The sequence below is a fragment of the Ascaphus truei genome, chromosome 1, assembly GCF_040206685.1.
Source record: "Ascaphus truei isolate aAscTru1 chromosome 1, aAscTru1.hap1, whole genome shotgun sequence".
In the NCBI taxonomy this organism is placed as follows: Eukaryota; Metazoa; Chordata; class Amphibia; order Anura; family Ascaphidae; genus Ascaphus; species Ascaphus truei.
This window is the reverse complement of record NC_134483.1, coordinates 502,949,288-502,967,174: the sequence shown is the minus strand read 5'-3', so window position 1 is coordinate 502,967,174 and position 17,887 is coordinate 502,949,288. Positions and strand designations below refer to the sequence as shown.

The 17,887-nt window shown below is 43.7% G+C and overlaps 1 protein-coding gene across 2 annotated transcripts in view; it reads left to right on the top strand.

Annotated features, from left to right (window-relative positions):
- Nucleotides 1-17,887, top strand: part of EVC2 (EvC ciliary complex subunit 2) — a 207,689-nt gene that overhangs the window by 122,563 nt on the left and 67,239 nt on the right. For both annotated transcript variants that reach the window (XM_075569576.1, XM_075569567.1), the window contains 4 exons: nucleotides 2,530-2,705; nucleotides 8,383-8,542; nucleotides 13,430-13,890; nucleotides 14,589-14,793. In XM_075569576.1, the coding sequence (XP_075425691.1) occupies nucleotides 2,530-2,705; nucleotides 8,383-8,542; nucleotides 13,430-13,890; nucleotides 14,589-14,793 (1,002 nt within the window). The remainder of the gene's footprint in view (nucleotides 1-2,529; nucleotides 2,706-8,382; nucleotides 8,543-13,429; nucleotides 13,891-14,588; nucleotides 14,794-17,887) is intronic.

The following is a 17,887-nucleotide window of genomic DNA, read 5'->3' as shown; positions in this document are numbered from 1 at the left end:
AGACAGTGGATGGGGAGGGTGGGAGGGAGACAGTGGATGGGGAGGGAGACAGTGGATGGGGAGGGTGGGAGGGAGACAGTGGATGGGGAGGGAGACAGTGGATGGGGAGGGTGGGAGGGAGACAGTGGATGGGGAGGGTGGGAGGGAGACAGTGGATGGGGAGGGTGGGAGGGAGACAGTGGATGGGGAGGGTGGGAGGGAGACAGTGGATGGGGAGGGTGGGAGGGAGACAGTGGATGGGGAGGGGGGAGGGAGACAGTGGAGGGGAGGGGGGAGGGAGACAGTGGAGGGAGACAGTGGAGGGGAGGGGGGGAGGGAGACAGTGGAGGGGAGGGGGGGAGGGAGACAGTGGAGGGGAGGGGGGGAGGGAGACAGTGGTGGGGAGGGGGACACACATAGAGACACATACACAAACACAGAGTGACAGGGACACACACACATACACAAACACACACAGAGTCACACAGAGAGAGACACATACACACACACAGAGTGACAGAGACAAACACACACAGAGACACATACACAAACACACACAGAGTAACAGACACACAGAGAGAGACACATACACACACACACAGTGACAGAGAATCACACAGAGAGACACATACACACACACACACACACACACACACACACACACACACACACACAGAGAGTGACAGAGAATCACACAGAGAGACACATACACACACAGAGTGACAGAGAATCACACAGAGAGAGACACATACACACACAGAGTGACAGAGACAAGGGAGGGGTCGGAGGGGTCGTGGGGCTGGCAGCCGAAGCTGTGAGTAGCAGAGGGGGGGGGGGGGGGGCGGAGGGTTCATGGGGCTGGAAGCTGTGAGTAGTGGAGGGTTCATGGGGCAGGAAGCTGTGAGTAGCAGAGGGGGGGCGGAGGGTTCATGGGGCTGGAAGCTGTGAGTAGTGGAGGGTTCATGGGGCAGGAAGCTGTGAGTAGCAGAGGGGGGGCGGAGGGTTCATGGGGCTGGAAGCTGTGAGTAGCAGAGGGCTGGAAGCTGTGAGTAGCAGAGGGCTGGAAGCTGTGAGTAGCAGAGGGCTGGAAGCTGTGAGTAGCAGAGGGCTGGAAGCTGTGAGTAGCAGAGGGCTGGAAGCTGTGAGTAGCAGAGGGCTGGAAGCTGTGAGTAGCAGAGGGCTGGATGCTGTGAGTAGCAGAGGGCTGGAAGCTGTGAGTAGCAGAGGGCTGGAAGCTGTGAGTAGCAGAGGGCTGGAAGCTGTGAGTAGCAGAGGGCTGGAAGCTGTGAGTAGCAGAGGGCTGGAAGCTGTGAGTAGCAGAGGGCTGGAAGCTGTGAGTAGCAGAGGGCTGGAAGCTGTGAGTAGCAGAGGGCTCGTGGGGCTGGAAGCTGTGAGTAGCAGTCAGGGACGGTCAGCTGGTGGTGCCGCTACAGCCGCACTGCTGTGGGTCGCAGAGGGGGGGCCAGCACTTCAAGCAACCAACTGAGACAAGGGGGAGAGGGGGCGGGGGGCCGTGGTTCAAGCAGACGGCTACCGCGCTTTTTGGTAAAACGCTGAAAGCTGCAAGCCCTCCGTCTGCAGCGCCCCCAAGCAGGTTTTTTTTTTTTTTTTTTTTTTTAGTACATCGATTCTAAACGCACCCCTATTTCAGAGATGTGAAATTGGGAAAAAAAGTGCGTCTTAGAATCGAGAAATACGGTACATCAAATGAATAAAACAAGGTACTGTGATGATGCAGAGAAATATATTGAAGCTATATAACATTAACCGGAGAGATACCTGCTCAGTGGTCTCTTGTTCATTACTATATAACATTAAAGCTGCAGTTCAAGCTGCCGTTTAAAAAAAAAAAAAAAATATATATATATTTTTTTTTTTTCTTCCCATTCAATATGTGCATCAATACAATCTCACACTGATAAGTGATTATTTAAGCTGCAGAACGATCTGTTCTCCTGTAATCGATTGCTTGCTCCGGGTTATTTAATTCAGTTCTTGCACAGCATTGTGGGCAATGTAGTCCAGCAATATTATGTGACTGGGCAGTTACTAGATACATTTGGTGCATTGATAGAGTGAGGGCGGGCTCAAGAGCAGAGCCTATCAGAAGGGGAAGGGGCTGTCACTTTTGGAAATGCTTCCTACATTAGAAACATTAAAAATGTCTTTAAAACTTTTTTTTAAATGCTACAATTATTTTCTCATATTGCAGAACTGATTTATTTAAAAAAAAAAACACACATGTAAGATATTGCTTGAACTACTGCTTTAAATCAGCCTTATGAAACAAGTCACGTTGTGCATTGGTATTCAAGCACTAACTTTCAAATGTAGAGGTCACATTAATTTTAAGAACTGTTTTTCCTCACAATATCTCTCTATAATCAGTCTGCCTAGTCTATCTCTCTGGTCTTTCTGGTTCTCTGTTACTCTGTCTAGTCTGATGTGTTTCTCTCTCCCAGTTTGTCTCTTTTCTAGCATGTCTTTCTCTTCTAGTCTGTCCCCAATCTACTTGCGTTGTAACATACAGTGTTGTCCTTCTGATTTCAGGAAGAAGCAGAAGATCTCCTGGATTTTATGCAAGCCAATAAAAAATATCACTTGAGTGGAAGATTTGCTTTTCGAAAGAACTTAATATATAACATCCAGCTGTCTGACAGCCGGTCTCGATGTCTTCTAAATTCCGCAGCAACACAAATAGCGAACCTTATTAACAAAACTGAAAGGTAAACGCTAGAAGTGATGTAGCCATTTAATTAAGACATGCAAATCTATTGATGGAGAAGGAGTGGCTCAGTGAGTAAATACACTAACTGGCACTGCGTTTGGAGCAGGGGAGCCTGGTTCAATTCTCGGTGTCAGCTCCTTGTGACTTTGGGTAAGTCACTTTATCTCCCTGTGCCTCAGGCACCATAAACATAGATTGTAAGTTCCACGGGGCAGCGACCTGTGTCTTCAAAATGTCTCTAAAACGCTGTGTAAAACTAGCAGTGCTTTACAAGAACATGCTATTATTATGTACTGTACCTTAAAAATACATATTTTAACGTGTGTGTGTGTATATATATATAGCACCACCTTGAGAAAGGTCCCACTGGGGGACCGAAACGTCGTAGAACATTTTTGATTTACTTACCTGCGTGCTGTCCCTTGATGTCGTGTTGCAACCGGTATCGTATGGTCTATATATATATATATATATATATATATATATATATATATATATATATCTTATACTATATTAGTGAAAGCACTGTATGCCTGTCTGGATGTCCGGTGTCCCTAGGGGAAATCTCATTGGTCCCTGGGGCCGGCCGCCCCCGCACACCTCTCATTGGCCTGAGGCGAAGTAACGGGCCACACACACACACACACACACACACCACACACACACACACACACACACACACACACACACACACACACACAATGTGGGGGGGGGGGTTACATACATTAGCTTGGGGGGGGCGCACGATTATGTAGGGGGGGCGCGAGCAGCTTGCAGGGAAACCTGGGGGCGCTCCGTGCTGTTGCTTCTATGTCTGTGTCTTTCAGAGGGGGCGGGGCTTCTCTCTGCACACAGACAGCCCCTCCTTCTCTTCCTGTCTGCTTCCCGTTTTCAGCAGTATGGGGGGTTGGGGGATTGGAGCATGTCGCCCCCCCAGGTGAAATTGTGGACTGATTAAGTGTGTGTGTGTGTTGGTGGTGGTGGTGGTGGTGGTGGTGGGGGGGGGGGGAGTGATTGAGTGTGTGTGGGGGGGGGGATTGAGTGTGTGTGTGTGTGGGGGGGGATTGAGTGTGGGGATTGTGTGATTGTGTGTGGGGGGGGATTGTGTGTGTGTGTGTGTGGGGGGGGGGGATTGTGTGTGTGTGGTGGGGGGGGGGGGGATTGTGTGTGTGTGTGTGTGTGGGGGGGGGTTGAGTCCCCCCCTCCCTGCCTTTGCCCCCCTGCCCTTTGCCCCCCCTCCCTGCCCTTTGGCCCCCCCCCTGCCCTTTGCCCTCCCTGCCCTTTGCCCCCCCCCTCCCTGCCCTTTGCCACCCCCCCTCCCTGCCCTTTGCCACCCCCCTCCCTGCCCTTTGCCCCCCCCTCCCTGCCCTTTGCTCCCCCCCCCTTTGCCCCCCCCCCCCTCCCTGCCCTTTGCCCCCACCCTCCCTGCCCTTTGCCCCCCCCCCTCCCTGCCCTTTGCCCCCCCCCCACTTCCACTCCATGCCCCCTGCCCTTCCACGCCCAGGCAACGCCGGAGAATACTGCTAGTATATATATATATATATATATATATATATATATATATATATATATATATATATATATATACACATACACAGGACAGGCACTCCTGTGTTCAAAGTAGTGAGATTTATTAACTCAAGGTTTCGGTCTCCACTGATCCCTTATTCCTTTTTTGTTTTGTGAGTGCCCTGTTTATGATTTTATATATATCGACTATACAATGTATCGACTATTTTGTTTTTGATTTTATATATATATATATATATATATATATATATATATATATATATATATATATATATATATATATATATATATATATATATAATAAACAGCAAATTGGAACTCCGCTGAAAAAATAACAGCAATGGGTGCTGTGTAAACCAGTACACCAGGGTGCTGTAACATAAAGTCCAAGGGACAGGCACTCACCAAAAGGAAGATTTATTGTAATTCAACTTCTCTGACACACACACACACTTTTTTTATTTTTTATATTGGATGAATATTACAAGCTACTTTGCTCCAATGTTGCTTTGTCTTTTGACTCTGGATGTGTTAATAGTTACAGTTAATAGTTATAGTTCGTTGCATAACATATTATAAGGTATGAAATTCAGTGTGTCACTGTTCCCATTACTTTGTTTCAGAAACTGTGCCAAGGGACATAAATCTCCCTGCCTAACAATATGCATCAAACACACTATATTAACAAGCTTTTATTTGCATTCTTGTATAGACCCCGTAGACTTCATAATGTTATAGACCCTTTTAGAACTAAAGTGAATAATAATCTTATTTAGTCTCTCAGAAAAGGACAGCTGCGGGAATTATGTTGTTGTTCACAAACGAGAAGACACTATTTAATCTTGGCGTTCTGAATACCAAAGTAATCCCTGCGAACAAAAGTGGGTTTAAATTAAAACTCCAAAATTGAATAGCGTAGCAACCCTTATGTTTCTTTATTGTTTAAGACCTGGCCTTTTCAGCGGTAATTGGAAATGAGACTCTCTTAATTCAAGTCTTTTTCATCTGATGTTTCACCAAATTATTATAATGAAGGCATTTAACCCAAAACAAAATATTCATAGCCAAGTCAGCTTTGCTTTCATTTTTATTTACTGTAGAACAATGTGATTTTCTCATTTTAATCCAACTGGGCCCTTTTTTCCCCTCATTCTGTTTCTTTTCTTATCTTTTTCTACCTTTGATCCTCCTTTTCTCAAAGTCACCATTTCCTTTTCTCTACTCTTTACCACTAATCCTTTTTATTTAGTAATTCTCTGCCATTCTCATTCTTTATTCCTTTCATCTTTTATAAACCATACTGTCATCTTGTCACCCTTTTCTGCCTCTAATTTTCCTCCTCTCCACTTTTCCTCCTCTCCACTTCAATCTCTCTCCTTAAACCTGTTGTTTCCCTTAACCCTTTCTCTCACCTTTCCCTTTCTCTGTTTTAATTAAACCTTACCCCCCTATCGCCTCCTTTCCATAATTTTCTGAGGCCAATTGTGTTTGATTTTTGATGTTACCTGTTTTACCTTTGCTGACTTTTTATGTTTAATACCCTTTGCCTTATTAGACTCAGGGCCATATTTACTAAACAGTGCTACTCCATAAGACACGTATGTATGTATGTATGAATATCTTTATTTATATATCGCCCACATGTGTACTTAGCGTTTTACAAGAGAAACAATTTAGTACAGGGAATTATAGTACAATAAGTGGAACAAATAAGATCAGACAATTGGGAAAGAAAATCCCTGCCCTGAAGAGCTTACAATCTAAGTGGTAAAATGAGACTTACAGAGACAACAGGTGAGGCAATTAGTGCAGTAGATGGCAGTCGTTAGGAGGAGTGAATGTGGGTGTGAGACAGTAGCCACGAGTCTACAGTAGGTTAAAGAAATTCTTCATTTAAGAGGTTAGTTCTAATGTTGCCAGTTAGGAGTCTTCTGTCACAGAATGGGGAGTATGGAGTAACATCACTTAGTGCTATAAATATGGCCCCTAATGGTTCGTTCACTTGATTAGGGCAGTATGGCCTCTTCCTGCAGAACGGTGTCTTAGTAGTAATACTTTTTAGCAAATATAGCCTTTATAGAGTAGTACTTCTCATTACCGTAAATATGGCCTAGAGTTGCAAAACTCTAGGCCATATTTACGGTAATGAGAAGACTACTCTATAAGGCAGGGGTGCACAAACTTCTTGAGCTGCGCCCTCCTGCCCGTCAGCCGTAGCGTTCACGCCCCCGCCCCTCACCCCCCGTCTCTAAGGACTCAGCGCCAAATAACGCCGTGGGTCATGTGATGTCACGTGACCCTGCCGCGCCTTTTGACCCGCGTTGCCATTGCGACACGTCACATGACCCAGCGGCGTCATTGGACGCCACGTTGCCATGGCGATGCGTCGCCGAAGACCCGGCAATGAGCAGGTAAGGGAGTTACAGAGGCCTTACGCCTCCCCCCGGCATTTCATTTAAATGCTGTGGGGAAGAGTGGGGGGCTCTGTAACCGTCGCTCCCCCCCCCTGGGGGGCGCACCCCAAGTTTGCGCACCGCTGCTATAAGGCACCTTACAGTTCTATTCAGGGCAATGAGCCATAAAGCGGTTTCAAGGATTTCAAGTGAAGAAATACTTCTTATTAAGAAAGCTTATTAATGCAGCACGTTCCTCAGGCAGCATCAGTATGTCTTTATTTGTATCTACTGGCATTTATATGGAAAATAGGCTGTTGCATATCAGGTACCAAAAACAAATTATAGGAAGCAACACAGTAAAAGATAACAGATAAGGACCATTTGACTCACCTTGGGCCAGATCTACAGAGCTCCGTTTAGTGAGTAACTGTCACATGTCTTCAAAGCGAAATACTATAACATTAGGTCATGTTTTGACCTGAAAAGTGCATTCCGTTAGCGATAACGGAGGTAATGTATTACCTCTAACAACACCTATCCATAAAGATAACGTGATCTTAAATCATGAAGTCAGACCTATAGGAGGCATCATCCAGACCCTGAAATATGGGCTGGGGAGAAGCCCTTTTGTACTAGAGCAGGGGTCTCAAACTCAATCCTTAAGGGCCACAAACAGGCCAGGTTTTATGGATATCCCTGCTTCTGCACAGGTGGCACAAAGACTGAGCCACTCATTGAGCCACCTGTGGTGAAGCGGGGATATCCAGAACACCTGGCCTGTTGGTGGTCCTTTGCGAACTGAGGTTTAGACCCCTGTACTGAAGTATCGAGTGATCTATATTCCTCCCCGAACACTCCTTTATACAATCCGTGGCGCGTTACCTGCTCACAAAACTGAGATACACCGGAGCTAAATTGGAAATATGCTAATTTAAATCATTTGAATATATTTTACATATACAAATTAACATGTTTTTCCAGGTATCTCAATTTTCTTCACAGGTTTCCCTCCACATATTGTATAAAGGAGTTTCTCTGTCCTCTCTTCTCCAGCAAAAAAAAAAAACATATTTCAGGGTTGGGTAAGATTCGCTTCATTCCACGTTATTTGAAGCCAACGCAAAGATGTGCTACAATAAGGGATGCTAAGCCTGTGCGAATGGTACAAATAATGGCTGTTGGTATGGCATGTACGTAGCTTTGCGGATAAGCGTTAACCTCAGGGAAAATACCGTCCTTTGCTGTTTTTAGGTAGCATTACGTTATGAGCCGTGAGTTGTTGGAGTTCTGTGGAACTGGCCCCAAGGCTGCTTATTTCCCTGGCTTGCATGTAGCCTACTTCAGGGGGCTCAACTCTAGTACTCAAGCCATCCCCAACAGGTCATGTTTTCAGGATAGCCCAGCTTCAGCACGGGTGGCTCAATCGGTCCCAGCTTCAGCACAGGTGGCTCAATCAGTCCCAGCTTCAACACAGGTGGCTCCTAGGTACAGTACAGGGTGGCTCAATCGGTCCCAGCTTCAGCACAGGTGGCTCAATCAGCCCCAGCTACAGAACAGGTTGCTCAATCAGAGGCTCAGTCTTTTGAGCCTCTGATTGAGCCACCTGTGCTGAAGCTGGGATATCCTGAAAACCTGACCTGTGGTTGGGGGGGCTTGAGGACTGGAGTTGAGCACCCCTGGCCTACTTGATTGTCATTGGAGTGTACAGTATCTGAAAAATGTGTTCACCCGAGCTTTCATTTTTTTCAGGGCAAAACACATGGATGAAAATCATACGGAGTTGTTACTAGAGAGAGCTCAAGCAGAAGTTCTCCGGGTGAAACAGAAGTTGGAAAATGTGTTAAAACTAGAAAAACGAAAGCTACACCAAAAACTTACTATTAAAAGAAAACGACAAATTGTGCAAAAGGTAAACTATACAGTATATCGCATTTTCACCCAAAACCTAAGCCTCTATTTACAGATGTGACCTAACAGAGTGCTTGGGTGCAGTTTTGGCGATCGATCACATTATTTTGCAGGATAAATCACAGCAGAACCGACCACCCTCTTTTAAAGCATTTTTTTCTTTTTTAATTGGCACTAAAGTTCTGAAAACCTTTTTGTGTAATTCCCCTACACATAGAGACTCCGTGCACAACTTGCGTAGGCCCAAGCACGTACAGAGTCCCTACTTAGAATGATAGACTATGAAGAGAACGTTACATTGTAAATCCTGCTAACGATTAAATACTTTTCTCTTTTCAGATATGTTACTGTTTCTTTACCTCCCTCTAGCTAGCTTGCTCTCTCGCCTCCCATTACAGCTGGAGTTGGGGATAAAGTTGAGCAATACATTTTCATGCAACTCAACCATTATATTTTAGTGCAACTCAACTATAACAGGAGCTTAATGAATAGCAAGTGAACAGTTTATTTTGATTGATATTATCCCATTGGTTACAAACTCTTTTTTTGGCATTACTATATGGAAAAAAGCTTTAGTGTATTGCAGAAATTTTGTTAATTATCAATACTAGCTGGTGTTAATTGTTAAATACACTATTTGGATTAGTTACTATGAGCCACTGTGTCTTTGTTTTCTATATTATAATCGGCATCCCTTAAGATTTAGCCTTCTTTATTAAGCATTTTGTATAGTCATATCTGCATTGCAGGACGATAGAGCAAAATCTATTGAAGAACAGATGTTTGATCTTTTGAAATTCCTCACCATGAAGTTCTTTGTTTGAAGTTGTTATTCTGGAGGTGCCAAAAAAGGCACAAAAAGCCGATAGAAAAAGTGACACCCTCCAGAAATATATTCACGTGCCAATATCCGAGACTTCATAAGGTTGTATCATGGCTTTCTTCAAGTTTGGTCATTGGTTCTGTAATTTACAGGATTTCCTGAAAGGTGAAAGATGAAAAAGTGACACATTTAGCGTGTTTATTAGCATGTCCGCACCACAAATCTTACCTGCAGCATAGGTACTGTTTGATGTCAGACAGACTGGAAAAGGTTAGGGGAACCTGTATGAGATGTGTGAATACTCTCTTGGGTGTGCAGTGGAGCGTTATGGTCACATACAGAATGTATCCACCATATCCTTGTTATTTATGTTATGTCTAGTTCATAGCTTCCTTTCACAATAAGTTGTTTACCGTGTACTTTTAATATCTGAGTCAGTATTTCAAGGTACTTTGTCAGACTCTGATGATAACTAGTTGTGTCAATTTCGCCTACAGTTTCACTATCATTGTAGACAGTGGAGTTATGTTAAAGTATTCTGTTTTAAGAGCATATATAAAGTATTGCAGAACTATCTCCAATATTATGTCTGTAACAGGTATTCCACCCCACCCAATCGCATATATAGTGTGGGTGCGGAGAACATACAATGTTACCAGGTGTGGTGCTTTACCTGCTTGGCTCACAGGAGGGCTGAGCTTCCGCCACGGGGAACCTGGGGCAATTATAGTATGAGTAACCCTGTACTCGGTGCAGCGCCTCCACCTGCGATGGTTCCTAGCGGAGCAGGAATTGTTCCTCGCAGGACACATACAAATACTCACACACCTTTTAGTATGATAACCAATAACGTTTACTTAGGGAACATAACACACCATAAACATGCACAGAATGACGGGTGTCCCTCTCTATAGGAGACACTAACTAATGCGCCTCACAGGACGCTTCCCTCAACACCGGGTTATCCCACCCCGTGTCCATATGATCCCCACCCAATGTCCCGCACTCTTGTAGAGAGATAGGATATGGGTGACTGCGCAGTCACTATTAAAGCTAATGGCCAGTTGGTGCACTTGTAGCTTTAAAGTACCTGCCCGAGCACTCCAGTGCTCGGATCCGCAACACTTCGCAAAGGATCTGTCGCTCAGCGATTCCGTCTGATCCCAAGCTGGAGATAGTCTCTGTGGGCCTCGACTTGAGCCTGAACCTCTTCAAGGGAAATGCAGCATCCACTGTGTCCCTATCTAACTCTAGCGCTACTGTGACAGGATCCCTAACCTAGGGCCTGTCCCTGTAGCACCACAAACTGGGGAGTGAGGACCTCTCTGGGACGTAAGGGATTAATAGCATGCTCCGCTCCCCTAACTCTTCCCAGTCCTGACTCTCACTAACAACTAGCACTCGCAGCTACGCGCTGCAACCTAATGGGTGCGTGCAGCAACCGTGCTGCACAAACCCTGTGCCTTGCCAGACCTCACAGCACTGACAGCCGTGACCCTGACAAGACAGCACACACACACTCACTAAGGGCAGCGTCCCTATCTTGGGCCGTCCCTTAGCGCTTACCCACTAGCCTGGTGGGGAGTTGGGGCCTACCTGGGAGGTGGGGGGACCTTACGCGATGTGGGAGCTTCACTCGCTCCTTACACCCTTCCTTCCCCTTCTGCTCCCAGCTCCAACTGCTGTAAGTGACAGGGTCCCTAACCTGAGGGCTGTCCCTGGCAACACTCACTGTACTGGGCGACTCAGAGCTATCTTGGGCCTTGGGGGCTGCTGGCCTAGTGCAGGGAGTCACTGACTCCTCCACCCTACCTCCTTCCCCTGGCTGCTCCTGAGTCTGACTGACTTGCGTGCTCCAAGCCCGCGAAATGTATCTATCTCCTCTTGCAGAGTCATCCTCTAGCCCTATTGGCTCCCTGGTGTCACGTGGCTCTACCCCTGTGCACCCTGGGGGCTGACAGTCCTGTACTGCGCATGCGCGAGCTATCTGGGGGCCTCCTGCGCTATTGGGCTCCTGCGCATGCGCAATGACAATGGCGGCACCCTGCTCCCCGAGCCGCCGGGACCCTAGCGACGCGACCGCGGCCTTAGCAACGGCCCGATTGCGTCCCCGGCAACCGGCCGCATCTCGGGGGTAGCGCGCGGCTCACTGCTCCGGCCCCCACCCTTGGAAACAGCCGTCGGGCCCGGCGCTGGCTCCGGCGGCACCCGCGACCGCACTGCTCCAAGGGAGGGTGGTCACCAGGAGCTGCTGGAGACCAGGGCTACATGTCTAAAGAGCTTTATCCAAGCATTACACTGGTTAAAATGTCTTGTTGTTATATTTGTAAAGGCATATTGAACCCTGGTGGTACTTTAATGCAATTTTGACTGCTTTAGTATTGTGTTTAAGATCGATTTGGGAGAGTGACTATATTTGCTGCTTGGGAATCGATACCTGGAACAGTATTCAATGTCCTGTATGTTGTGAAACACTGTAGCGTACCAACATTAGAGTTCTTGATAAAGCTTTAAAAACCTCAAATATTTCTTCTTCAAATGTACTATCCAGTACTGTCGAGAAATCTATGAGGTTTAGAAGGCTCTGCACACTATGGTTGTTCGCTAAAAGGCATCACAACCTACATCAAATCTATTTTTCTCCAGGACCAATACTGCTACTAGAACTTTGTAATAATGTGGTATTATAACACCACATGTCACATTAAGCACATTAGACCTGTTATTTACCCTTTCTCCCCTTTTACGCTATGACAAAAAGCTCTTCATGGTCTGAGCTATTGTAGTCAAACGCAAAAACAAAAATCACTAACCACAAGTAACTAGAAATCTTTCAATTTAAATGGAGTATTTCTTTCAAAAATAAGGGAGGAAAATCAGAAAATATTGTTAAATGGTTTTTCCAACATATCTATTATTGTACAATTAGAACTAATTCTTAGCTTCTAAATGATCATTTGTTTAAAAGACAAATTGCATTTTTCTCATTTGCATGCTGTGTTGAGCTATGGTTGGCAGCTCTGGGGAATCCATTCTGGGAAGAAAGAACTCTCATTTGCATTTTAGCAGTTTGTTGTTATGAACAAATAAGTACTGTATACGCACATTGAATCATCTGTGCATAGTAGGCAAGTTATAATAACGTGGACATTAATAATGACTTGGCATTTCCATCTTCTTTATAGTTTTGGAACAGGCAGGTATTACACCTCAAAATTACTGAGCTAAAATTTTGAGTAGAAAATGTAATTCTGTGAAACGTCTTGCATATAATAGGACTGCAAACAAATAATGTGAAATAGTTGTTTACTACAGTTTTTCTATAATACTTGGTTATAAGTGACCCTGTTATGTTAATTCTGCGAATGTGTGTCTCTCAAGCTGTTAGAGAGGGCAGAGATGATGAAAGGACAATAGGAACAAGTAGAGGTGGGAGGAAAAGTATTGGTGGGGATGGAAAAAGGGAGATGAAAGAGTGGGGGAAAAAAAAGAAAAAAAGAGATTTGAGAATGATGGAGCGACAATGAAAGAGTAGAGAATTCTGAGCAGGACAGAGAAGTGGAGGCATTAGAAGATAGGGTGGGGGAATCATTGAGAAGGAAGGAAAAAAGATCATAGAGAAGAGGGGAAGGAGAGTAAGAAGTTGGGGTGGGAAGAGAAGAAGAAGCTATTGAGGGGAGGTGAAGATGAGGATATTATGGATGAACGAAAGATGGAACACAAGGCAGGCATCGAGATGACGTTGAGGGAGTGATTACAAGAAACTGACCTTTGAACCCAAGTGAAAAAGAGAGACATCCAAAAATGTAGATTTAAGACCAGAATGAAGAGGATAATAAGACCTAAATTAACATTTCTTTTAACGTGGTTCAATTCTGTCTCTGCTGGAACAGTCTGAATGGATTCCAGTAATTTCAGGTGTTTATGTAACGGGTGTATACACTTTATCGTTTAGCTTTAGATATTTTATAATCATTCTAATTTCCTAAAATGTACATCAATTTGTGTATGATAACGTTATATTATTGTGACCCACATTTCATCACTGTCTTCTTCACTACTTAGCTGAAAGAACAAAAAAAGGAACTAAACACAGTACAAGAAATATTTAAAACCACTAAAGAAGTGAATCTTTACTTGGAATACTGGAAAAAGCTGTTTTGTGATCAGTGCCAGGAGCTTGAAGAGCTTTTTGAAAAGCTCGATGGTGATGCCATCGAAGAAATTAAAGCTCTTAAATGTAGCCTGACAGAAAAAGCAATTGAAGATCTTAGGTATATTCAGAACGCAGTAATTATGCAAGAAATGCTAAAGCTCAATGTGCCCAGATTGCATCTTCAGCAAGTGGTAGAAGAGCACAAAAGAGAGACGGCACTTCTGGTTCAACAACTGGAAATGGAAGAAAATGACAAGGCAGGCGATGCCGGAGCTGCTCTGGAGAGCACCAGGCGGAAGCTCGACGACGAATTCAAGCTCAATGTTAAAGAACAAAAAAACTTGAGGCATTGGGAACAGCTGTTATTCACGTATGTATATTCTGCTAATCTTATACTGTATGTAGAAGAATTCATTATTAATATAATGCAATGTCTTTGATGCCTTGTCTATTGCCATCATGTTCGTCACTTTGCTCCTGGTAAAGTAATTACACTGCTGTCACTGAACATACAGATAAAAGTAAGGAACAGTGGATCAGCAGGCATGTTACAGGCCCTCGTGCAAAGAAAAACATCTTTTTTTTTCACAGGACTCAAATAACGTCTTATTTTTAACCTTGGAGGCAATTCAATGTTTCACTTGAATGATTTACTTACTGCTACATGGGACAGGCTCGTTAATGTGTCCATGTGGGTGAGTGGGTGACAGAATGTACGGTAGCAGGCATAGGGGATATATGTGAAACATATTAATGGTCTTGATGAAATGATCTAAAATGATATACACATGCATAATTTGTTTTCCATTAAATTGTTATACTATTTTATATAAGGCCAGCCCTTCCTCCTATTCTATTTCTACATATCCTGTTGTATTGTTATCATGTTTACATACATGGACATGTATCCATAGAGTATTTAAAATACTTAGTAATTTAATATTTTAATTAAATGCTGTAATGTTTATGTTCAAACAAATGACATTTCTGCCCTTAAACTGCACAACGCTTTAATGAAGCATGGATTGAGCTAACCTTTTAATTGTCTGTAACATTGATTTTAAACAGGAAGATCCTTTTGTTACCCCTTTCTTTATCCGAAGAAGATCTACATAATATAAGGCAAGAGTTCCAATGTGGGTTTTCTCAGATGGATATTACTTTGGCTCTCCCTAAGATACAGAGAAGAGTGATGCTCCAGACGTACCTGACTGAATGGAGAAATGTAGAGCTACTTAAACTAGACCACAACTTGGCAGAATTTGAGAAGCTGGTAGGTAATGTTACAACCTGTTTTAAGTTGTCCACTCCAAGCTCCCCATAGCATAATTCTGCTTATATGTTGCATATGAGCTTTACAAACCTCTTCTTTAGATGTGGAATTAAGTTTTCTAAGATTTGTATTTCATTCTTTCTAGAGATATACAATCTGAACCCTTCTTTTGCTGAAGTGGTTGATAATTATGGGTGAACTCTTTTAATTGAAGTAGCAGTGCGGGTTTTGTTTTTGAAATTGTGTTAAGACTATGATTTAATGCAGCTTTACTTGACTAATATACGTGTATGATTCTTCCTGCTTGGGACCATCCACGTGTACAAATGTGATGCTTAGAAGCATTCTCCCCCCACCTAATGACAGTGAGACTCAAGTTCAAAGTAAATTAGTCTTTCCTCCTGCCTTTCCATAGGAAGATGTGGGAGAGGCACTATATGGAATTTGGGAAAGGCAGTGGGATTTTAAAGGTCCTCCATCAATTAATTTAAAATGACAAATTCATTATTGAAATGGCTGCCAATCAACATGGACATTAAGGGGCCTAGTCACTAAGCAGTGATAAATTCAGTGCATTTGCGCCCGACTTTGCATTTATTTATAGCGCTGTAAGACATGAGGCCAAAAACGGGATTCACTAGGAAATGAAAAACATCTTCCGACCTGTTTTTTATATCGCTGCTATCGCGCTATAAATCTATAGTGCGATAACTGATAAAAACAAATTGCAGCCTGGGAGATCTGCATGGAGACGCAGCGTCTCCATACACGGCTCTTACAGGCGATCGTGCAGTAATACCCATTATGGCGTTCGTGTCGCAATACATTCTGTAGGGTAGTATGGGTAGCCATTATGGGCAGTAATACACATAATGGCGTTCATGTACAGAATGTATTGGCACACGAACACCATTATGGGTATTACTGCAGCCAGTGGGTCTTAATCCCACTTTATCACACTAGCCCGAGTCAACTCTGGTGCATATAACGGCAGTCTATATGCAAATGATACATAGGAGCTCTATTACATCAATATAGCAAATACCCTAAACTTTACTATAGTGGAGAAAACCTCGCTCTTAAAACCCCTTGTTGGAAAAAGCGTGCTGCCTAGGGATGTGTTGAAGTAGCTAGAGATGTGTATCAAAGAAAATACACCAAAGAGTCCCTTTTTGCAGGCGCACTGCAGACCTTTATAGTATATACGGTCAGGGGTGAATGTAGTAGGTGAAGTTAGTTTTATTTCATTCTAATATGTCAAACGTGTAATTAAAACAGTATATAGTGTAAATCTATATACTCTAATAAAAAATAGACAGCTAACGTCTATTCGGTCTCTACCATGCGTCTCCTTTAGCTCCTATGAACTACTCTATAAGATATAGCAAATGATGTCTCTTTTACTTTTTTTGCTCTTTTTTTCTTTTTCTCCTAGTCCCTGTGTCCTTGTATGAAGCTCTCGTACCCTTGGTATGTACAGATGGACAGATATGGATCCTGTGTGTATATTTAATCTATTTTTTGATTTGAATAGTTCCACCTGGTCCCTCGTTTGGGAGGGTTATATTATTTGTATATGAGACCAATACTCCACTGTAGGAGTCCGTTCCCTGTATCCCTGTTTTGTGTATATAGCTGTATGTTTAACATAGGAAAAAGTGCCGTTACTGGCTGTTGGTGAAAGATTTAGTGGCTCTATAGGGGGTTGTTGTAAAAAACCTCCTGAGTTGAACAGGTTATGGGGTTATTGGTCTGTGTTTTACATGTACGTCCATAGAAGACTGTATGTTATGACGGTGTTTGCGGATCAGAGTGATGGTTGCTGAAATAGCAAGTACACTGTACATTGGAGAAGGTGAGTTTCCTACAGAATATATTTGTCAGATGCACCAAAATAAGGCTGTAAAAGTTCTGATGCGTAGTTCTCACAGGTAGAGTAGAATGTGCAGTCAAAGATAAAGCCTTACTTCTGCTAGTGTTCTACTATCTTGGTATTGTCGTCCGTGATGCAGTGTTTATGTGTGTCACGTAGGTACCGATGAAATAGTATATGGTAACTGCCCTTATATGCGTTCAGTTTGCTGATAATATTAAATTCAACACAATGTCGCTCAAATCAAAGTCACACTACGCTTGTGTTAGTGACGGTATAGTGTTATTGCTGCGTCCCGTATTTTACTGGATTTTGTTGTTTTGTTACGTATTTAGTATTGTCACTGTGCGTAGTCAGAGCATAGAAATGCCTCATGTATAGTATATCCTTCGAGTTACACGAACCCCGCATGCGTCACGAGCAGGGCTGTTTGTAGCCATAAGATTTTTTATATGAGCTCAGACAGCGCATGCGTCAGAACGGGGTTGTGTTGCTACTGCTCTGTGTACTTTGCGTGTAGTGTGAGGTAAGTAAACAGACAGGCGCTGGGCTATATTTGGATCTCAAACACCTGAGATTGAATTATAGTAGCCTAATTTAAAATTCTCCCTGTACACACTTTAAACAGAAATATGTCCCGCACTAGTTTTTATTTTAATGGGAGCTGCGCATGCGTTGCGCGATAAGCTGATGTTACCCGTGTAGTCCTATCACATAGCAGTACAGGTATTCTGGTTAAAACGGAGTCTTATATTGTGTTGTGCAAGATTTCAAAGGGCAGTATGGAAGTAGTGTTAGCACTATTGGAGCGCCTTCCGCGTTTATTCAGGTTGTAGTGTACCGTTCAAACTGAGTTCTGGTTGACTGCATACATTTCCCATGGATGCTGACACACTCGTGTATTGCTCAAAGGAAGTACTGCCCTGTGGCAGTACTAACACCTCTTTAAATGGGTGTATCATATAGGTAGTACTGTTTAGGAAGAGCTATGCTCTATCGGAGCTGCTAGAGGTAGCTGGCAGAGTTAGTTATAAGTCGGCAAAAGACCCGACATGCCGCATGTTTCGTCACTTCCTTAGAGTATGGCACTTACCTTAGAGTATGGCAGTTACCATATACTATTTCATCGGTACCTACGTGACACACATAAACACTGCATCACGGACGACAATACCAAGATAGTAGAATACTACCAGAAGTAAGGCTTTATCTTTGACTGCA